Below are 24212 nucleotides of genomic sequence, written 5' to 3'. Positions count from 1 at the left end.
CTAGAGAGGTTAAGAGGCAAGGTATAGATTTTATTCAAATCGTGTTTTAAACAACTAACTTCACATTTCATCTTTACCAAAACATTCTCTTTGATTTGGACATTTTCCACACAACGTACAATGTATAGACATCAAGCATATACTGGGAAAACTCTTAAAGTTACAATGTTTTTGTAATAACGTCATCTATTAACCTTTAATAACTAAACAAAAATTACATACATTTTCATATTCCATCTATCGTCATGACCACCATTGTGGCTGACGGAAACCATTCTTCCAAAGTCCCTTTATTGCATGTTTAATGTTCTGAGGCTGGTTCTCCATAGTGAGAGGACAAAGGAATTTTGTCTGTGGCCTAAGATTTACCATGGGCGTGAGGGGTCATAAAACCCCCACATCTTCAGACCCCTAGATCTTTCCTCCTCTGTTGGGGGTAAGAGATAATCTGTAGGGTTGTGGTCTCCTGTAACCTGACCTGATCAGGACAGTCATGACAGCAGTAATCATGAGCCTATAAACCAGAGTTACACTGTTAGCACTGAAGCGGTGTGCAATAGTAGGAACACCACTTTATGCAGCTCACTCTGCACTATCAGCTCCAATGTAAATAACATGAGTAAGTCTACCTCTGAAAAGCTTCCCAGTAAAGCATTAAAAACAATCAAGCAACCCAGAAAAGTGCTAAAAATACCCCATATTAACATATGTAGCCTAAGAAACAAGGTCCATGAAGTAAATCACTTGCTGGTAACAGATGACAGTCATATTCTATCTCTGAAACTCACTTAGAGATACCTTTGATACAGTGGTAGCAATGCATGGTTATAACATCTATCGAAAATACAGAAATGCCAACGGGGCGGTGTTGCTGTCTATATTCAGAACCACATTCCTGTGAAGCTTAGAGACGATCTAATGTTAAATACTGTTGAAGTAATGTGGCTACAGGTTCAGCTGCCTCACCTAAAGCCCATTCTTGTGGGAAGCTGCTATAGACCACCAAGTGCTAACAGTCAGTATCTGGATAATATGTGTGAAATGCTTGATAATGTATGTGATATCAACAGAGAAGTATATTTTCTGGGTTATTTTAAATATTGACTGGCTATCCTCAAGCTGCCCTCTCAGGAATAAACTAACCAGTGCCAGCAACCTGGATCAGGTTGTCAGTCAACCTTCCAGGGTAGTTACAAACAGCACAGGAATTAAATCATCAACATGTATTGATCACATCTTCGCTAATGCTGCAGATATGTGCTTTCAGTTTTGCGTGAATGCTGCCATCAATCCACGGTTTCTGGTTTGGGAATGTTTTAATAGAAGCTGTGGGTACGACATCGCCGATGCACTTGCTAATAAACCCGCTCACCGAATCAGCGTATTCATCAATGCTGTTGTTCGACGCAGTGCGGAACATATCCCGGTCCACGTTATCGAAGCAATCTTGAAGCGTGGAATCCGATTGGTCAGACCAGCGTTGGACAGACCTGAGCGCGGGAGCTTCCTGTTTTAGTTTCTGTCTATAGGCTGGGAGCAACAAAATGGAATCCTGGTCAGCTTTTCCGAAAGGAGGGCGTGGGAGGGCCTTATATGCATTGCGGAAGTTAGAATAACAATGATCTAGGGTTTTGCCAGCCCTGGTTGCGCAATCGATATGCTGATAGAATTTAGGGAGCCTTGTTTTCAGATTAGCCTTGTTAAATTCCCCAGCTACAATAAACGCAGCCTCACGATTTATGGTTTCCAGTTTACATAGTCAAATTAAGTTATTTCAGGGCTGTCGATGTGTCTGCTTGGGGGGGAATATACACGACTGTGATTATGAGCGAAGAGAATTCTCTAGGTAGATAATGCACATTTGATTGTGAGGAATTCTAAGTCAGGTGAACAGAAGGACTTGAGTTCCTGTATGTTGCTATGAACACACCACGTCTCATTAATCATAAGGCATACACCCCCACCCTTCTTCTTACCAAAAAGATGTTTGTTTCTGTCGGCGCGATGAGTGAAGAAACCAGGTGGCTGTACCGACTCCGATAGCGTGTCTCGAGTGAGCCATGTTTCCGTGAAACAAAGAACGCTAGTGCCCGATGAGACAAGGATATCCCTGCCAGCCAAACCCTCCCTGCCAAACCCTCCCTACCCGGACGACGCTGGGCCAATTATGCGTCTCCCCATGAGCCTCCCGGTCGCGGCCGGCTGCGGCAGAGCCTTTGCTCGAACCCAGAGTCTCTGGTGGCACAGCTAGCACTGCGATGCAGTGCCTTAGTCCACTGCGCCACCCTGGAGGCATAGTGGGAGATTTTAATACAGTCTTAAATACCTCTATGGACCGGAAAGGAAATCACACTACAAACTATCACCTTCGGGCACTTAAGGAAGTCATGAATGTTATGGATATATTGGAATTAGTGAATATATGGAGACTTAAATACCCTGACCTAGTGAGATATACATGGTGGAGGCTTAATCAAGCTAGTTGTCTTGATTACTTTCTTATGCCATTCTCTCTGGCACCAAAAGTTAGTGTTGATAGGGGACAGAATGCGGTCGGATCATCACATAATTCAACATAGAAATGCTACTAAAAAAAATGTATTGCAACTTGTTAGAAATGGAGTCACGCATAATTTACCAAAATATATTTTGAAAGATTAAGTAAAGTACTTTAAGAATATGTTTTCGTTTGTCTCCTCCATCTCCGCTAACTGAAGCTAATTGTATGGATTTTTCCCCTAATAATGTAAAATTAACATCTGTACAGAAAGACTCATGTGAAGGCCAAATTACAAAGTAGGAACTTCTTCATGCAATTAAAGCCTTTAAGGCTGGGAAAACTCCAGGGCTGGATGGCATACCAGTGGAAGTATACGCAACTTTTTTTGATATACTCAGAGGACCATTATTAGCATGTTTTAACCACTCCTATATAAATGGTAGATTATCAGGCATGCAACAAGAAGGTCTGATATCATTATTCCTGAGACAGGACCCAAGTGGTGTATATATAAAGATCCAGTCCATTAAAAAAATTGGAGACATCTTACACTTCAGTGTTGTGATGCAAAAGTCCTAGAAAAATGCTTGGCGCGTAGACTTAAAGTGTTGTCAGATATTATTTATCCTAATCAAACAGGTTTTTTACATGGACGATACATTGGAGATAATATAAGACAAGTACTGGAAACAATAGAATACTATGGCTTTTGATAAAGTGGCGGCGGCGGCAGGTAGCCTAGTGGTTAGAGCGTTGGGGCGGCAGGTAGCCTAGTGGTTAGAGCATTGGGCCAGTAACCGAAAGGTTGCAGATCGAATCCCTGAGCTGACAAGGTAAAATTCTGTCGTTCTGCCCCTGAACAAGGCAGTTAACCCACTGTTCCTAGGCCGTCATTGTAAATAAGAATTTGTTCTTAACTCACTTGCCTAGTTAAATAAAGGTTATCAACAAAAAAAGTACGAATGGAGTTTATATATAAATGCCTTGAATATTTCAACTTTGGGGAATCTCTTATAAAATGGGTTAGTTATGTATAGTAACCCAAGGTATAAAATAGTAAATAATGGCTACATCTCAGAAAGTTTTAAACTATCTAGAGTAAAACTAGGTTGTCCACTATCGGCATATCTATTTATTATTGCCATTGAAATGTTAGCTGTTAAAATTAGATCAAACAATAATATTAAGGGATTAGAAATCCGTGGCTTAAAAACTAAGGTGTCATTGTACGCTGCTGATTCATGTTTTCTTTTAAAACCACAATTAGAATCTCTCCACGGCCTCATAGAGGGATCTAGATACTTTTGCTATCCTCTCTGGATTAAAACCAAATTATGATAAGTGTACTATATTACGTATTGGATCACTAGAAAAATGTGAATTTTACATTACTGTGTAGTTTACCAATTCAATTGTTTGACGGAGATGTGGACATACAAATCCCAAAAGAAAGAAATTATCTCACTCCAATAAATTTTCAAAAAGTTAGCAAAAATAGATAAGATCTTGCTACCATGGAAAGGAAAATACCTGTCTATTTGTGGAAAAATCACCCCGATTGAACTCTTTAGTCATATCACAGTTGACCTATTTGCTTATGGTTTTGCCTATACCTAGTAACCTGCTTTTTAAATTATATGAGCAAAGAATATTATATTTTATTTGGAATGGCAAGCCAGACAAACTTAAAAGGGCCTATTTATATAACGAATATGAATTTGGAGGGCAGAAATTGAATATTAAAGCATTAGAACTCTCACTAAAGGCATCAGTCATACAAAAGTTATACTTAAATCCAAACTGATTCTCTAGTAAATTGGTAAGAATGTCTCATCCTATATTCAATAATGGCCTTTTTCCCTTTGTTCAGATTATACCTGCTCACTTTCAGTTGTTTGAAAAGGAAATAATCTCCAATATTGTTATTTTTTTAAACAAGCCTTAGAAAGTTGGTTGCAATTTCAGTTTAATCCACCTGAACAGACAGAACAAATAATACAACAAATATTGTGATTAAACTCAAATATACTAATTGATTTTTTTTTTAAACATTTTTTTTGAAGAAATTTTTAAAATAGGTATAATTTTAGTGAATGGTATCATGAATAGGACTGGTGGAGTTACAGTGGGTCAAAAAAGTATTTAGTCAGCCACCAATTGTGCAAGTTCTCCCACTTAAAAAGATGAGAGAGGCCTGTAATTTTCATCATAGGTACACTTCAACTATGACAGACAAAATGAGAAAAAAAATCCAGAAAATCACATTGTAGGATTTTTAATGAATTTATTTGCAAATTATGGTGGAAAATAAGTATTTGGTCAATAACAAAAGTTTATCTCAATACTGTTGAGATGTTGTTGGCAATGACAGAGGTCAAACGTTTTCTGTAAGTCTTCACAAGGTTTTCACACACTGTTGCTGGTATTTTGGCCCATTCCTCCATGCAGATCTCCTCTAGAGCAGTGATGTTTTGGGGCTGTTGCTGGGCAACACGGACTTTCAACTCCCTCCAAAGATTTTCTATGGGGTTGAGATCGGGAGACTGGCTAGGCCACTCCAGGACCTTGAGATGCTTCTTACGAAGCCACTCCTTCGTTGCCCGGGCGGTGTGTTTCGGGTCGTTGTCATGCTGGAAGACCCAGCCACGACCCATCTTCAATGCTCTTACTGAGGGAAGGAGGTTGTTGGCCAAGATCTCGCGACACATGGCCCCATCTATCCTCCCCTCAATACGGTGCAGTCGTCCTGTCCCCTTTGCAGAAAAGCATCCCCAAAGAATGATGTTTCCACCTCCATGCTTCACGGTTGGGATGGTGTTCTTGGGGTTGTACTCATCCTTCTTCTTCTTCCAAACACGGCGAGTGGAGTTTAGACCAAAAAGCTCTATTTTTGTCTCATCAGACCACATGACCTTCTCCCATTCCTCCTATGGATCATCCAGATGGTCATTGGCAAACTTCAGACGGGCCTGGACATGCGCTGGCTTGAGCAGGGGGACCTTGCGTGCGCTGCAGGATTTTAATCCATGACGGCGTAGTGTGTTACTAATGGTTTTCTTTGAGACTGTGGTCCCAGCTCTCTTCAGGTCATTGACCGGGTCCTGCCGTGTAGTTCTGGGCTGATCCCTCACCTTCCTCATGATCATTGATGCCCCACGAGGTGAGATCTTGCATGGAGCCCCAGACCGAGGGTGATTGACCGTCATCTTGAACTTCTTCCATTTTCTAATAATTGCGCCAACAGTTGTTGCCTTCTCACCAAGCTGCTTGCCTATTGTCCTGTAGCCCATACCAGCCTTGTGCAGGTCTACAATTTTACCCCTGATGTCCTTACACAGCTCTCTGGTCTTGGCCATTGTGGAGAGGTTGGAGTCTGTTTGATTGAGTGTGTAGACAGGTGTCTTTTATACAGGTAACGAGTTCAAACAGGTGCAGTTAATACAGGTAATGAGTGGAGAACAGGAGGGCTTCTTAAAGAAAAACTAACAGGTCTGCGAGAGCCGGAATTCTTACTGGTTGGTACGTGATCAAATACTTATGTCATGCAATAAAATGCAAATTAATTACTTAAAAATCATACAATGTGATTTTCTGGATTTTTGTTTTAGATTCCTTCTCTCACAGTTGAAGTGTACCTATGATAAAAATTACAGACCTCTACATGCTTTGTAAGTAGGAAAACCTGCAAAATCGGCAGTGTATCAAATACTTGTTCTCCCCACTGTATATCTAAAAATGATCATATACACCTGAATGTTCAACCCCCTAAGGTCAATTGATGCTCCCTAGCGTCACACAGTGATGTCATTATGTTTATGCTAGAGACTTGCCGTGTCTTGTGGTGGCTGCAGCTCAATCCCCTCTTTCCGCCAATATAAAGCTTGTTCCTATTCCATAACATGGGGCTTGTGAAAGTGTTCTTTTTTTCTCTCTTATTTTTATTTTTTACAAATTAAGATCCGGACAAGAAAATCTCTAAAATCCAAATCATTTGCGGTACAAACTAATATGTCACCAATATCGATAGGGGAGACTCTCACGAAGGTGTCGGTTGTTTTGCTCTACGATGCACACAAGTTTCAGGAGAGTCGTCTGAAGGTATTTGTAGATGTATTTATTAGGGATCCCCATTAGCTGCTGCCAAGGTAGCACCTACTCTTCTTTTGGTCGAAACATATTAAAGCAAAAATATTAAACAGTACATCATATAACATTATTACACCACTACATATCTACAATACAAAATGTTTAGTATCACCATACAACAGTATCACTGTGTGCGTATGCATGTGTCTGTACCGTTGTCTGTCTCTTCAGTCCCTGTTGTTCCATAAGGTGTATTTTTACCTGTTTAAAAAAATCTGACTCTACTTCTTGCATCAGTTACCTGATGTGGAATATACAATTGAAGTCGGAAGTGTACATACACCTGAGCCAAATACATTTAAACTCAGTTTTTCACAATTCCTGATATTTAACCCTAGTAAAAATTCCCTGTCTTAGGTCAGTTAAGATCACCACTTTTTTTAAGAATGTGACATGTCAGAATAATAGTAGAGAAGGATTTATTTCAGCTTTGATTTCTTTCATCACATTCCCAGTGGGTCAGAAGTTTACATGCACTTAATTAGTATTTGGTAGCATTGCCTTTAAATTGTTTAACTTGGGTCAAACATTTCAGGTAGCCTTCCACACAAGCGTACCACAATAAGTTGGGTGAATTTTGGCCCATTCCTCCTGACAGAGCTGGTGTAACTGAGTCAGGTTTGTAGGCCTCCTTGCTCAGACACGCTTTTTCAGTTCTGTCCACAAATGTTCTATAGGATTGAGGTCAGGGCTTTGTGATGGCCACTCCAATACCTTGACTTTGTTGTCCTTAAGCCATTTTGCTACAACTTTGAAAGTGTGCTTGGGGTCATTGTCCATTTGGAAGACCCATTTGCAACCAAGCTTTAACTTCCTGACTGATGTCTTGAGATGTTGCTTCAATATATGCACATAATTTTCCTCGCTCATGATGCCATCTATTTTGTGAAGTGCACAAGTCCCTCCTGCAGCAAAGCACCCCCACAACATGATGCTGCCACTCCTGTGCTTCACGGTTGGAATGGTGTTCTTCGGCTTGCAAGCCTCCCCCTTTTTCCTCCAAACATAACGATGGTCTTTATGGCAATTATGGCCAATTTTGTTTCATCAGACCAGAGGACATTTCTCCAAAAAGTACAATCTTTGTCCCCATGTGCAGTTGCAAACCGTAGTCTGGCTTTTTTATGGCGGTTTTGGAGCAGTGGCTTCTTCCTTGCTGAGCGGCCTTTCAGGTTATGTCGATATAGGACTCGTTTTACTGTGGATATAGATACCTTTGTTCCGGTTTCCGCCAACATCTTCACAAGGTCCTTTGCTGTTGTTCTGGGATTGATTTGCACTTTTCGCACCAAAGTATGTTCATCTCTAGGAGATAGAACACTTCTCCTTCCTGAGCGGTATGACGGCTGACCCACTGGAATTGTGATAGTGAAATATAAGTGAAATAATCTGTCCATAAACAAATGTTGGAAAAATTACTTGGGTCATGCGCAAAGTATATGTCGTAACCAACTTGCAAAAACTACAGTTTGTTAACAAGAAATTTGTGGAGTGGTTGAAAAACGAGTTTTGATGACTTCAAATTAAGTGTATGTAAACTTCCGACTTCAACTGTAGATCCATGTAGTCATGGTTCTTTGTACTACTGTGTGCCTCCCATAGTCTGTTTTGGACTTGTGGACTGTGAAGAGACCTCTGGTGGCATGTCTTGTGGGGTATGCATGCGTGTACAAGCTGTGTGCTCGTATTGTCAACAGACAGCTCGGTACATTCAGCTTGTCAACACCTCTTTCAAAAACAAGTAGTGATGAAGTCAATCTGTTAAAGGAATTTTGATTCCTGTTTATTAACCAATTCAATTAAAACACTCTGCCCATAAATAAGAATTTGTAAGATAATTATCTGCATAAAATGGACAGATACCAGTCTTAAAATCAATCAATCAATAGCGTTTATTCTCGAGAGTACTGAATCATAGTACAATTTACATCAGGTTATATAATAAAGATGATGTCATAGGTTATAATGTCCATCCTCCTCTAGAATACAATGGCAATACAGTTCACAGCCTCATTACTGTCTGCCACCTGTTAAACTATCTGCAACCAACTCAAGGTCTTTCCCCTCCCTGGGTAGAGACAGAATGTCCTGTAAGGAACACAGCATTCCAGCCTGTCTGAAGATAACTCCATTCTTTCTAATAAGGAACATATTACACTCAGCATTATGATTATAATAAGTTTCATTCATACAGTAACATCTAAGTCAAATGTATACATATTTTAGTCATTAAACACAAAAATCCCATAACACAATCTCTCTTCCACTTTGAGCCGAGAGATTGACATGCATGTCATTGTTAGCGCGCCGTGTACTTTTAAGGGCCAGCCTTGCTGCCCTGTTCTGAGCCAACTGCACTTTTCCCTAGTCTGTCTCTGTGGCACTCGACCACAACGACTGAACAGTAGTCTAGGTGCGACAAAACTAGGGCCTGTAGGACCTTCCGTGTTGATAGTGTTGTTAAGAAGGCAGAGCGGCGCTTTATTATGGACAGACATCCCCCCCATCTTAGCTATTGTTGTATCAATATGTTTTTGACACTGACAGTTTACAATCCAGGGTTACTCCAAGCAGTTTAGTCACCTCAACTTGATACATTTCCACATGATTCATTACGAGATGTAGTTGAGGTTTAGGGTTTAGTGAATGATTTGTCCCAAATACAATTCATTTAGTTTTGTTAATATTTAGGACTATCTTATTCCTTGCTACCCATTCCGAAACTAACTGCACCTCTTCGACACTGACTTTATGGAATTCAAAAGTACAATTCTTGTCTTTCATAATTTAGTCCGATATACTTGGATGTCATCCCTTTTGTTGCTTGCATGTCATCCCAGTTTGCTGATCTTGCCAATTTAAAAATTATTTAAAGTAGTTGGTAATATCAGTGGGTTTTGTGATGAATGAGCCATCTGATTCAATGAATGATGGAGCAGAGTTGGGTTTTTTCCCCAAAATGTTATTTAAGGTGCTCCAAAGCTTTTTACTTTCTTTCCTTATATCATTTATATTTGTTTCATGTTATAGTTTATTTTTTATGTAGTTTAGTCACCTGATTTCTTAATTTGCAGTACGTTTGCCAGTCAGTTGGGCTGCAGACTTATTTGCCATACCCTTTGCCTCATCCCTCTCAACTATACAATTTTTCAATTCCTCATCAATCCAAGGGGTTATAACAGTTTTTACAGTCATTTTCTTAAAGGGTGCGGGCTTATTAGAACTGGAGTAAGCAATTTCAAATGTGTCAAGTGCAGCGTCTGGTTGCTCCTCATTACACACAACAGACCAGCAAATATTCTTTACATCAACATATGAATCACTACAAAACTTATTGTATGACCTCTTATACACTACATTAGGCCCAGCTTTGGAACTTTGGTTTTCCTAGATATGGCTACTATATTGTGATCATTACATCCTATGGATTTTTATATTGTTTTAAAGCAAATTTCTGCAGCATTAGTAAATATGTGATCAATACATGTTGATGATTTCATTTCTGTGCTGTTTTTAAATACCCTGGTAGGTTGGCTGACAACCTGAACCAGATTGCAGGCACTGGTTACAGTTTGAAGCATTTTCTTGAGTGGGCAGCTTGATGAGAGCCAGTCAGTATTTAAATAACCCAGAAAATATACTTCTCTGTTGATATCACTGTATCATCAAAGGTATTATCTAAGTGAGTTTCAGAGATAGTCAGAATATGATTGTCGTCTGTTACAATCAAGTTATTGACTTCGTGGACCTTGTTTCTCAGACTGCATATGATATGGGCTATTTTTTAGCACTTTTCTGGGTTGCTTGGTTGTTTTTAATGCTTTACTGGGAAGCTTATCAGAAGTAGATTTGCTCATGTTATTTATATTGTAGCTGATAGTGCAGGGTGAGCTGCACACAGTTGTTTTTCTACTAGGGCACGCCACCTCAGTGCCAACAGGTAACCCAGTACCGTGCTGTAAAAATAGCACAACATGCATAGGGGTTATATATATGAATAACTTGACCAAACATGAGTCTTAATTATTTAATTGCGATCTAAGAACTAATCCTTAATCTATTGACACAGCTGTGCGTCAATTTTAAGTAACATATTTAAAAAAAATCCTCATCAAAATACATCAGGTTAAACTAGAGATCTGTTTTGTTTTGCATGGGCTGGGTCTCAAGCCACCGCATCCGCCTATGTCGGTATTCCGCATCTGTGGTGGAAGGTGGCCAAGCTACAGCGGTGTTTGTCAGACCATGAGACATCTCTAAAATCGTTCTTCTCCCAAATGTCTGTAGCAGCTGAACGGTTTGGCCCATCAAAAAAATAAATACTATGGAAAGGTGATTCTCACCAACATGATGGTGTTCTCCATTTTGCTCTACAACCCCCACAAGTGTCACGGGACTCATCTGAAGGTAACCCATACAAATGAATGAAAGTACGGAGGCAGTTTTGTGCCAACAAAAATAAGGGGTTAAATATGTGTACAAAAAAATTAAAATATTTCCTGAGCTTTCTTATATGGCTTAGAAATAGTACAGACACTTCAAAACCTTATTCCTTAGGATACCTTTTTAAAAAAAAAAAAAAAAATTACAATTTATTCAATGCGTTTCTATGGGCATTATACAACGGGTGGGTCTAATCCTGAATGCTGATTGGTTACAACAGCATTCCAGCCGGTGTCTTCCAAGTTACCACCGGCTAAATCTGACGTTAAAATGCCTATTTACTCTGTTCCATCTGACTGCACGATTCACTGTCTCATCAGCCCAGCCAGGCACTTTATAAACTTGATCTCCACTATAAAAAGCATCTCGACATTATCTCACATTTCTTTTAGACTTAACATTTCGTTTTCAACAGCGGAGATTTGTATAAATATTGCTGTTTGTCTCTCTGAAATCTGCAATAGTGTTTCAATATTCAAATTCGATCTCCAGCTGTCCCATAGTAATGAACGTGTCGGGATGAGACAGGCAGGCAGCGTTTCTCAGCCAGTCGAAATCATGAACCAGATGGCATAATTTTTATGGATATATGTATACAAAGAAATGTAAATATAAAAAAGGTAAAATGAAACGAAGTGCAGCTAGTTTGCAGTCTTTCCAGCTTCAATTTTAATTGATTGTGTTAGCTGTGTTGTTGGTTAGCTCTTCTGAACTACAGTGTCCTGACGAGTGAGCACATTTTCTATGCCAGGCAAAATCGTGCCTCATTAGCTCATTGTTATGGATGTATCCAAATAAATGTCACTTGAAAACAGTTTAAACAAATGCAAATGCAGCTACTTTGCTGTTATTCTGGCTGCACTTTGAGGTGGATGTAAATTAGCCGTAGTTGCTTGCTTGCTAGCTAGACAAGGGATAAGAACGTTGCCAGCCATTATGACAATGGAACATTTTGAACAAACGACTGGGTTGCGTCCATAGATACAGAACAAAAAGACTGAAGGACTGGGTTGCGTCTCTATTAACCGTACCGATAGAACGAATGACCACCCCGCTTGGGTAGCAACCCTAGATTTGTGTTGGGACTGTATCTTGTGGAAAGATGTAATAGTATGGATAAATTCACAAAAATAACTTTTTATGAAAATACAGTACCAGTTTGGATACCTACTCATTCCAGTGTTTTTATTTTTTACTATTTTCTACATTGTAGAATAATAGTGAAGATATCAAAACTATGAAATTACACATATGGAATCATGTAGTAACCAAAAAAGTGTTAAACAAATCAGTGGGCAAAGCTGTCATGAAGGCAACGGGTGGCTACTTTGAAGAATCTATATTTTGATTTGTTTAACACAAATACTTGTTTGAGATACCTAAAATTTTAAATGATCCATGGTATGAACATCTTAAAACAATTCCATATGTTACAATCCCCCCCCACCACGGCATAGACTTTTAGAGGTTTAATAGGCTATATTTGGTTATTATGATATATATTAAAAAAACAGTAATATAATTTAGCAATGCAAGTCATTACTGAATTCCTTAGAATTGCATTTGATTAATTGCATTCATTTTATCTCTAAAGTAAGTCATTTTGAGAATAGGATGCTGCCTCTTTAAGACAAACGTTCTTAAAGAGATATCGACTTGCTGGTTTTTTATTTTTTGTAGCCTTCTTTTTGCAGACTGTCAACAGCATATTGCTAGTATGTCCGCTATTGAAGGTTTACTTTTGTAAATCACTTTCCTTAAGTAAATAAGTTCAGTGAGCAGATTGATGGGTGCTTCTTTTTGCTCTGGACAGCTTGTGTATGATGTGTAGACTTATGTAGTCTACTGATCGGGAAAGTTGTGACTTTCGGGAGCATGGTGATGATTGAATGAACGGCCAATTATATTGCTCAAACACAAATAGCATGACTTTTCCGCATGTGGTCTTCAATTGTTTTTAATGGTAGACTGCGACAGAGCAGGTAAGTGTTGAACTGGAACGCCAAAATTACAGTTTCGGGAGCGCTAACACACCTACCTATGCTGACACTCTTAAAATAGTGCAGTTTGTGCAAATTTTTAGGAGTTATGAAGTAATAATGGGAACCTGGGATCCCCTCTCTTTTTAACAAAGTGGGGGGAGGGTTTTTCCCGATTTTTGCATTAAGAAATGTGGTGCACTGTCTGCTTATCAGAATGCATGGCGCTCTCCCTTTTTGAACTCGCAACTTGAATGCACCTCTAGAGGAATATTTATTTCTCGCATGGAGCGCGCAACGACAAGCTGACTAGGTTAACTATTCTACAATGGGGTTGTCTGATTCTGCTGTTCATTCCTCGTTTTGTTGTCAGAAGCCCTATGTCTCTCCCAGTCTTCTCTTGCTCTCTTTGCTTCTTAGAAGTGGCTTGCTCTGTTTCAGCTGATGCAACATTGCATGCGCAAGAGCAAGTAACACAGCCTACTATTGCCTCCTTGAGAAAATTCAGACAAATTACTAGACAGACATGATCCGCTCAGTCAGTATACGACGCAAGACTTAATTGATAGAAGTGCCGAAAGTAACACAAATTCTACTACTGAACCATTATTCATGTTCTAGTATCGAAAAAGTTCAGAAGTTTCGGTATACCGTGCAACACTACATTGTGCCAATCCTACACACTAATATCAAAGGAGATTTCTGGAGTCCTTCTCTCCAAAGGGATATGGCTGTGTGCTGACGTCGTATGCTGTGTACCGCAGGTTCGAGGAGTTTCTCCAGAGGAAGTGGTCATCAGAGAAGCGGTTCGGCCTGGAGGGCTGCGAGTCTCTGATCCCCGCCCTCAAGACCATCATTGACAAGTCCAGCGAGAAGGGTGTGGAGAACATTGTCATGGGCATGCCACACAGGTAGGTAACAACAGGAACGCTTGAGTTTCTGCTAAGTGGTTTCACTGTCTGCCTTATCTGACAAGTGCTCCTCATTTTTTAGGGGTCGTCTGAACGTCCTGGCCAACGTCATCCGCAAGGAGCTGGAGCAAATCTTCTGCCAGTTTGACTCCAAGCTGGAGGCTGCTGATGAGGCGAGTCCCATCTAGCCCACCCACTGCATGGGAATTCTCGATTCTGTAATCAATCCAATACAACTGCTTTCAGTGGGATATGGCTGTGTTCTTTCAGGGCTCTGGAGACGTAAAGTACCACCTGGGAATGTACCACAGGAGGATCAACCGTGTGACGGACCGCAACATCACCCTGTCCCTCATGGCTAACCCCTCGCACCTAGAGGCCGTGGACCCCGTGGTGCAGGGCAAGACCAAGGCCGAGCAATTCTACTGTGGAGACACAGAGGGACACAAGGTACCAACCCACTGACTGACACAGCTGGTTTTAAATGCAGTTTGAATAGCGATATATGCATTTTCTCAAAGTGTTGGAAGTCCTTGTAAAGATCATTGTCCTTTTTTGTTCTGTAAAGAATGCACCCTTAAGGTTCAATCCCGGGTTTCGGCAGCAACAAAAATAAATGCACCTTTTTCTGCCCTTCACATACACACTGATATGTAACGGATGAGTGAAACTATGTTTTTCACCATGTCGGTTTCACCAATCGGACTTTATCTGATGCGTTATTACCTTAAATATTGGGTTGTAAATGGTTTTTGAAGTTGGATTGTTTGTGTTCCAGGTGATGTCTATCCTGATGCACGGTGATGCTGCCTTTGCCGGCCAGGGCGTCGTGTACGAGACCTTCCATCTCAGCGACCTGCCCTCCTATTCCACTCACGGCACGGTGCACGTGGTTGTCAACAACCAGGTGCAGACACACACTCACACCAAGCTAACCACAGACCACACCTGGTCTAGAGAAGATAGAAATAGACTTTGTTCCACGTGGGTTACAGCCATGCCAGGAAACCATTAGTGGTGTGGATGGATGGCATGCTAACCCTATCACCCTGTCTACCCCTAGATTGGCTTCACCACTGACCCCCGTATGGCGCGTTCCTCTCCGTACCCCACTGACGTGGCCAGGGTGGTCAATGCTCCCATCTTCCATGTCAACGCTGACGACCCTGAGGCTGTGGTGTACGTGTGCAACGTGGCAGCCGAGTGGAGAGCCACCTTCCACAAGGACGTGGTGGTGGACCTGGTGAGTAAGAGTTCCCCACTCCCTGGAAATGATGATTAAGTTCAACTCACTCTGGTTATAGGATAGGATGAACTTTAATGTCCCCAAGGGGACATTTGACACACAGTTGTCTTTGACACACAGTACTGCAATATACAAATTAAACATAATACACTAAACCTAATATATACATTACTCATTTCATACACATAGTACACACACATTACACCATAGAGGTTAGGGGAAATAAATATGAAAATAGGTCTAATTACTCACGTATGCAGGAGTACCCGTGTAAACCCCGCCTTATGACCCATGTCCACAGCAGTCATCATTATCACTGTGTGTGCGGTTTTGTGTTTATCAAGCAGCAGCAGTAATGTTTTCGTGTCGGCAGGTGTGCTACCGGCGATTGGGCCACAATGAGATGGATGAGCCCATGTTTACCCAGCCCCTGATGTACAAGCAGATCAAGAAACAGAAGGGAGTGATGCAGAAGTATGGCGAGAAGCTAATCGCCGAGGGCGCCGTCTCGAGACAGGAGTACGAGGTCAGGGCTTGACCGCTCTGACCCGATCTCTCTCTCTCTCTCTCTCTCTCTCTCTCTCTCTCTCTCTCTCTCTCTCTCTCTCTCTCTCTCTCTCTCTCTCTCTCTCTCTCTCTCTCTCTCTCTCTCTCTCTCTCTCTCTCTCTCTCTCTCTCTCTCTCTCTCTCTCTCTCTCTCTCTCTTACATACATACATACATACATACATACATACATACATACATACATACATACATACATACATACATACATACATACATACATACATACATACATACATACATACATACATACATACATACATAGAACAGAGTCTTGTGGTGATCATCTATCTCCATGTCTGCCCCCACCCTCATCTCCCTCTCTACAGGAGGAGATAGCCAAGTATGATAAGATCTGTGAGGAGGCACATGTTCGCTCCAAGGATGAGAAGATCCTCCACATCAAGCACTGGCTGGACTCTCCCTGGCCTGGTGAGTGTGCTAACTGCTCAGACACATACTAGGGGTGTGAATGTTTAAACTAAATTGAGATCGTTAAAGAAAAAATCCTTAACCGAAAAACTGATATAAAGCACTCCGCACGTCATTGTCATTAACAGTTGAAAAAATGGCAGAGAAAAGCAAGAAACGGCAGCAAAGTCCTGTATGGCAATACTTTGAAAGTTAAATGAGACGGTGGTGAAATGCAAACTTAGCGAGGTGTAATGGTAGTACAGGTGCAATGCTTAACCATCTGAAAGGGATGCACAATGAGAACCAAACCGTTACTGGCAGCAGCGCAGGCCCCACAACAACAGACATTAGATGGCTTCACACAAAAGAAGTGCAATAAGGGACCGTGAGGAAATCACTGCGCTGTTTACAGAAGTGATTGTAGTTGATATTCAGCCATTGTCAATAGTTGAGAATGCCTTGATGGGTGTATCTAGAAGCAGACTACAATATGCCATGTCAATAGAACGTAATGGCCCGGGAGGACATTTTTTACAATGATTACTCTACAATTACAAAATAAATCTTGCCAGCTTATAGTCCTAAAAAACAGAAATTAGTTAGCAATGGCTTGTTGGTCAAAGCCTTTGGGGAAATGAAAGGGAATTTTGTAGGGTTTTTAGATAAACTCTGAAAATAAGGTCTGAGGTTAACCCCCTAGAGTCGATGTCCACTCCCCTGCAGAAATATAATTATAATAATAAAAAAATCCCCTTAAAAATCTATCAGTTTAAGCAAGATATATCCATTTTTGGATTATGCTTCTCAATCCACCGCATAGGCCTATGTAACACTTCCTAATCTGCGGTAAAAGGTGACCGAGCTAGAGCAGTGTTTGTCAGACCATGAGACATCCCGAAAATTGGTCTTCTCACAAAATCGGCTCTAGCGTCTGAATGGTTTGGCCTACAAACTATTTTGACCCTTCTATGGAAAGATGAGACTAGGACTCTGAGTAACACGATGGTGTTCACCGTTTTGCTCTACGACCCCCAAAAGCGTCTTGGGACTCGTTTGAAGTTGGCACAGTCGATTTGACATCTTCTGTCTGTAGTGTCCGATCAGTTTGCTCTAGGATGCCCACAGGCCTCACAAGACTCGTCTGAAGGTCCCCCTGTACCAGTTGCAAAAATAAATGGAAGTAATATGGGGGACTGTTTAGTGACAAAAAAGAGTCGAAAGCCTTGGCCAGGTCGATGAAGACGGCTGCACAGTACTGTCTTTTATCGATGGCGGGTTATGATATCGTTTAGGACCTTGAGCGTGGCTGAGGTGCACCCATGACCAGCTCAGAAACCGGATTGCACAGCGGAGAAGGTACGGTGGGATTCGAAATGGTCGGTGATCTGTTTGTTAACTTGGCTTTCGAAAATTTTAGAAAGGCAGGGCAGGATGTATACAGGTCTGTAACAGTTTGGGTCTAGAGTGTCACCCCCTTTGAAGAGGGGGATGACCGCGGCAGCTTTCCAATCTTTAGGGATCTCGGCCGATATGAAAGAGAGGTTGAACAGACTGGTAATAGGGGTTGCAACAATGGCGGCGGATAATTTTAGAAAGAGAGGGTCCAGATTGTCTAGCCCAGCTGATTTGTACGGGTCCAGGTTTTGCGGCTCTTTCAGAACATCTGCTATCTGGATTTGGGTGAAGGAGAAGCTGGGGAGGCTCGGAAAAAGTAGCTGCGGATGGTGCAGAGCTGTTGGCCGGTGTTGGGGTAGCCAGGAGGAAAGCATGGCCAGCCGTAGAGAAGGCCTCCTCTGCCCGTCTGAACTGTGGGGCAAGATCATGGGCAGGCTCATGCAGAATTTTGTAGAAAACCCTCCGAATTTCACATAAAACGCGTAGGATTCTAAAGCGAAAAATAAACTACCAGCTGATAGATAAGTTCACTAAGATTGACTTGAATTTATTTCAATCACCCAAAAGTTTAGCCAGAGTAGTCCCACTCTCCCAACTGTAGCCCCTCTCCTGTGTGAGTGGTGCAGACAGCAGTGAGTGAATCGCAGCTATCTTAGGAATACTTCAGTGCAGTTTGAATTCAATCGACTACGTAACAGCATCAAACTGCAGTGACGTTATCTAGCTAAAAATGCCCAGATTTACATCAGAGGAGCTGAGGAGTAAACACTTGGCGATCAGAAGAACAGCCAGGCACAGGGCCTGGGAGTTTCTAGCTAAACTTTACGAGGATTGGAGGAGTACTTTTCTGTAGACTGTCAGAATTCAATCGACTACGTAACAGCATCAAACTGCAGTGGAGCACCTGATTTCACACCAACACAAAATAGGAGGGCTAGTGGCCAAGGTAAGCGTTCTAATGCTTTAGCTAGCTGTCTAGCTGCAGATATACACTCGTGGCCAAAAGTTTTGAGAATGACACAAATATAAATTATCACAAAGTTTGCTGCTTCATTGTCTTTAGATATTTTTGTCAGATGTTACTATGGAATACTGAAGTATAATTACAAGCATTTCATAAGTGTCAAAGGCTTTTATTGACAGTTACATTAAGTTTTGCAGAGTGTCCATTTTTGCAGTGTTAACCCCTCTTTTTCAAGACCTCTGCAATCCGCCCTGGCATGCTTTCAATTAACTTCTGGGCCACATCCTGACTGATGGCAGGCCATTCTTGCATAACCAATGCTTGGAGTTTGTCAGAATTTGTGGGTTTTTGTTTGTCCACCCGCCTCTTGAGGATTGACCACAAGTTCTCAATGGGATTAAGGTCTGGAGTTTCCTGGCCATGGACCCAAAATATTGATGTTTTGTTCCCCGAGCCACTTAGTTATCACTTTTGTCTTATGGCAAGGTGCTGCATCGTGCTGGAAAAGGCATTGTTCGTCACCAAACTATTCCTGGATGGTTGGGAGAAGTTGCTCTCGGAGGATGTGTTGGTACCATTCTTTATTCATGGCTGTGTTCTTAGGCAAAATTGTGAGTGAGCCCACTCCCTTGGCTGAGAAGCAACAACCACACATGAATGGTCTCAGGTTGCTTTACTGTTGGCATGACACAGGACTGATGGTAGCGCTCACCTTGTCTTCTCCGGACAAGCTTTTTTCCGGCTGCCCCAAACAATCGGAAAGGGGATTCATCAGAGAAAATGACTTTACCCCAGTCCTCAGCAGTCCAATCCCTGTACCTTTTGCAGAATATCAGTCTGTCCCTGATGTTTTTCCTGGAGAGAAGTGGCTTCTTTGCAGCCCTTCTTGACACCAGGCCGTCCTCCAAAAGTCTTCTGCCTGCTGCCATTCCTGAGCAAGCTCTGTACTGGTGGTGCCCCGATCCCGCAGCTGAATCAACTTTAGGAGATGGTGCTGGCGCTTGCTGGACTTTCTTGGGTGCCTTGAAGCCTTCTTCACAACAATTGAACCGCTCTCTTTCAAGTTCTTGATGATCCGATAAATGGTTGATTTAGGTGCAATCTTACTGGCAGCAATATCCTTGCCTGTGAAGCCCTTTTTGTGCAAAGCAATGATGACGGCACGTGTTTCCTTGCAGGTAACCATAGTTGACAGAGGAAGAACAATGGTTCCAAGCACCACCCTCCTTTTGAAGCTTCCAGTCTGTTATTCGAACTCAATCAGCATGACAGAGTGATCTCCAGCCATGTCCTCGTCAACACTCACACCTGTGTTAACGAGAGAATCACTGACATGTCAGCTGGTCCTTTTGTGGCAGGGCTGAAATGCAGTGGAATTTTTTGGGGGGGGATTCAGTTCATTTGCATGGCAAAGAGGGACTTTGCAATTAATTGCAATTCATGTGATCACTCTTCATAACATTCTGGAGTATTTGCAAATTGCCATCATATAAAATGAGGCAGCAGACTTTGTGAAAATGTATATTTGTCATTCTCAAAACTTTTGGCCACGACTGGACACCTGCTCGACGAAAATCTCATTCCATAATCATAGGCATAAATATGGAGTCACTCCCCCCTTTGCTGTTATAACAGCCTCCAGGCTTCTGGGAAGGCTTTCCACTAGATGTTGGAACATTGCTATGGGGAGTTGCTTCCATTCAGCCACAAGCTTTAGTGAGGGCGTGCACTCGCTTTGTGCAAGGGGGCATTGTCATGCTGAAACTGGAATGGGCCTTCCCCAAACTGTTTTCATAAAGTCGGAAGCACAGAATCGTCTAGAATGTCATTGTACAGTGTGCTGTAGCATTAAGATTTCCCTTCACTAGAACTAAGGGGCCTAGCCCAAACCATGAAAAACAGCCCCAGACCATTATTCCTCCACCTAACTTTACAGTTGGCACTATGCATTGGTGCAGGTAGCGTTCTCCTGGCATCCGCCAATCCGCCAGATTCGTCCGTCGGACTGCCTAATGGTGAAGCGTGATTCATCACTCCAGAGAACGCGTTTCCTCTTTTCCAGATTGCAATGGCGGTGAGCTTTACACCATTTCATCCGACGCTTGGCATTGAGCATGGTGATCTTAGGCTTGTGTGCGGCTGCTTGGCCATGGAAACCCATTTCATTAAGTTCGGGACCAACAGCTCGAACTTCAGATCCAGTGTCTTAGACCGCTGTGCCACTCGAGAGCCCATGTCAAGTGGTTATTATCACTGTACACTGTCACAGAGGGGAGCATAAAAGAGGTCATCTCGGAACCGCTCTGTCACTGCCCATTTGCGTGGCCAGAATTCCACTTTCCCCGAGTGAAGGTGATAGTTTCTCTCTGCTTGTGTCAGTGTGCGGGAGCCATATCCAATGACTCTGTTTGCCACTTTGTTCTTGGTATAACACACCTCCCAATCCTTCTTCGGAGGCATCAACGTGCAAGATAAAAGGGTTCATGAAATCTGGGTAATCAAGCACAGGTGGATTAATCAACACACTCATGAAATGCTCTCTGGTGCGCATCCTCCCAAATAACTTTTGGTGAGGCGGAGCCTGTCCCGACTGTATAGCTATCTTGGTCCTTCGCTTCCCGGATGCTGAGGTCTCTGACTTCACTGCTAGTAAATCAGAGACATTTTGCATGTTGTGTGAAGTTCTGTACATAACCCCTGTAGTACCATATAAAGCCCAGTAGTTTCCTCAGCTCTCCCACGTTTGTTGGTGGCCTGTTTACCAAATTCTTGCACTGCTACAATTTCTTTAATATCCATTCTGTAACCCTCAGCAGAAATATTTTTTTCCTAAATAACGGACCTCATTCCGCCCTAAGTTTAATACCCCATTTATTTTGCTGCCTGAGTACCTGACGGACATCTTCCACATGTTGTTCAAATGACTGACAACAAATAATAAGCACATCCAAATATGGTATACAGATGTCATCTTTGGCAAAAATGATTGATTCCTTTCTGAGCATCTGTTTGATTAAAGCCTGTTCTTGGTTCAAGTGCTGTATAGCTACAGGTGGGTCCCACCACTCTGTGACCGGTGTCAGGGCCAGGCTCCGGTGGGCATCTCATATGGGCACAGGAATTGGGTGACACGTTGTAACGTCCCTGTCACTGTTTGTCTAAGGTAATGTCATGTGTGGTAGTATTCACTACTGCAATGTTTCGAGATGGGCGTTTTGATGTTTTCACTACCTGACTTTGTAGGTCCAGGCCCCAGATCACTCTTATGTGTGGTTCAAAGAACACCATTTCATCATTGAAGGAGGCCTCTTTTGGGATACAGGGACGAATCCATTTTGTTTGTCAACCTGGAATGACAAAGTCACGTTTGCCTGCTGTAAGCAAGCATTCCTCCATGTGCTGAAGCAGATTGTGTAGATTATTTGCCTTGCCGTTTCCTAGTTTAAGTGCATTTCTTATCGTCTTTACTGTATACATCAGCTCTGAGGGCTCATTGTTACTTTTAGTTTTTACTATTTCTTCAATTGCATTAAACCCAATGATTGGTTTCTCCAGTCTTTCATTTGTGACTAATAGAAGAATCCTCAATTATTTTCCTGCAATGGCATCAGCTTTGGGATCAAGCAAACTAAAACAAATGTCCATCCAACCCAGAAAGGGAATTTCAGTGCTATTGGATGCCCTCAGATTTCTGCCAGTGGTCTAATTTGTGTTTCTTTGAGTGATGGATACCTGAGCCCTTGCTGTTTCCAATGATCCTGTTTGCACACTTTGGAACAATCAGCAGCTTAATGACTCTGAGGTTCTCTCTCCCTTTGCACTGCAGCCGCTGCAACCCTGGATGGAACTAGATGTATCTGAGGTCACTCCCCGCTCCAGGGTTGTGAACCCCAGGCATTTCCTGATGGGTGTGCGTTGCCCCTGATTCTACATCCTACTGCCCAATGGCTATCACTGCCACATTTGTAGCAATGTTGACCAGTCTCATAACTTTTGCATTTTATTTTCTCTCTGTTGGTTGTATTTGGTTTTCTGTTGGAGCAATTCCTAACTAAACTGTCCCACTGGCCCTGCACTGACTGTACTAATGATGCTACCTGACAGGTCAGTTCTTTGATTGCTTCATTGCTTGCAAAAAATTTAACCGGGAGACGATTGTATTTCTTTCGTTTTCGGACTGTGGTCTGTGGGGGCTCGACCTATGCACATTCCTCTCCACTATGTCTGTTATCATCACTCTGTACTGCGTTCACTCATGTGAGTGTGAACTTGAGTGAAATCCCGGCCTTTGGCATGCGCGCACTCTAATTTCCCTGGGCAATTTGCATTTTCTAAGTTCAGCACTGGTGTTAATATTCTGGAAATGCACTCTCCTCTCTGCCCTGACGTTATCATTTGTTAATCCAGTAACAAACAATGGCCTGCAGGCATTGGCTCTAACTCTGTGCCATTTTTCAGTCCTGATTGGGCACGAGCTGAGGCTAACACTTTCTGTCTCAGGTCGAAGAGTCTGACTAGGAAGTCCAAGGTGGACTCTCCCGACTCTTGTGTTGCCTAATTCAACTTGTGATACAGTTCAGTGGCATCCTTCTCTGCATAATGTGTCCTCAAGATTTGCCTTAGTGTGTAGATTGTAGGGCTGACCGCATTTAGTCAACTGGTCGATTGTTTGGTCGATAGGCTTTTTGGTTGACTAAGATTTCTTTAGTCGAGCAGTAGCAAAAAAAGACACCTGTCTGATTCGCGCTTGTGAGTGGACTGCTCAATTGTGGAGGCCGTTGGGATGGCAGAGTCCATCAGTCTAAGACGTGCTACTGAAATTGTATGTGGTTATGTTTCATAAGAACAATGGTGCAACACTAATAAAAATATTATTTTATTACAAATGCGCTTTCTCCCTCGTTGGATAGCGGTTGTTGTCCACGGATCTGAAATCATCAGTGCGCTGTTGAATTGGTGCCTTTTCCTAGACCATGTTGCTATGTGCATAATAGCAAAGTTAACCAGCATATTGGTGTTGAGAACAATGCCGTGGAGGCAGCAGCAGAATGAGGAGATGAGAAAACAGCCCTTGCCTTATTGTCTAAGAAAAGTGAGGAGAGAGGAAACCCAAATTTAATTAGGTCTATAAATCAACAGCCTAACTGTTAAATGTGCCTTGCTTTATAAGTCAATTTATCAATTTATCATGTCACATTTTATTGGTCACATACACATGGTAAGCAGATGTTATTGCGAGTGTAGTGAAATGCTTGTGCTTCTAGTTCCGACAGTGCAGTAATATCAACAAGTAATCTAACAATTCCACAACTACCTAATACACACACATGTAAAGGGGTGGAATAAGAATGTTATATATGGATGAACAACAACCAAGCGGCATAGGCAAGATGGTATAAAATACAGTATATACATATGGCATGAGTAATGCAAGATATGTAAACATTATTATTAAAGTGGCATTATTAAAGTGACTAGTGATCCATTTATTAAAGTGGCCAATGATTTCGAGTCTGTATGTAGGCAGCAGCCTCTCTGTGTTAGTGAAGGATGTTTTGTACCGACCTCTGTACTGACCTCGCCTTCTAGATGGTAGTGGGGTGAACAGGCAGTGGCTCGGGTGGTTGTTGTCCTTGATGATCTTTTTGGGC

General features: G+C 42.0%; 1 protein-coding gene across 4 annotated transcripts in view; it reads left to right on the top strand.

Moving 5' to 3' along the window:
• The window catches only part of LOC120063024 (2-oxoglutarate dehydrogenase, mitochondrial), a 95978-nt gene that overhangs the window by 43945 nt on the left and 27821 nt on the right, over positions 1-24212 (top strand). For all 4 annotated transcript variants that reach the window (XM_039013124.1, XM_039013123.1, XM_039013125.1 and 1 more), the window contains 7 exons: positions 13833-13979; positions 14062-14152; positions 14250-14429; positions 14758-14886; positions 15043-15222; positions 15599-15751; positions 16118-16220. In XM_039013124.1, the coding sequence (XP_038869052.1) occupies positions 13833-13979; positions 14062-14152; positions 14250-14429; positions 14758-14886; positions 15043-15222; positions 15599-15751; positions 16118-16220 (983 nt within the window). The remainder of the gene's footprint in view (positions 1-13832; positions 13980-14061; positions 14153-14249; positions 14430-14757; positions 14887-15042; positions 15223-15598; positions 15752-16117; positions 16221-24212) is intronic.

The sequence above is a fragment of the Salvelinus namaycush genome, chromosome 18 (assembly GCF_016432855.1).
Source record: "Salvelinus namaycush isolate Seneca chromosome 18, SaNama_1.0, whole genome shotgun sequence".
In the NCBI taxonomy this organism is placed as follows: Eukaryota; Metazoa; Chordata; class Actinopteri; order Salmoniformes; family Salmonidae; genus Salvelinus; species Salvelinus namaycush.
The sequence above is the reverse complement of the archived record's forward strand: the minus strand, read 5'-3'. Positions and strand labels throughout refer to the sequence as shown.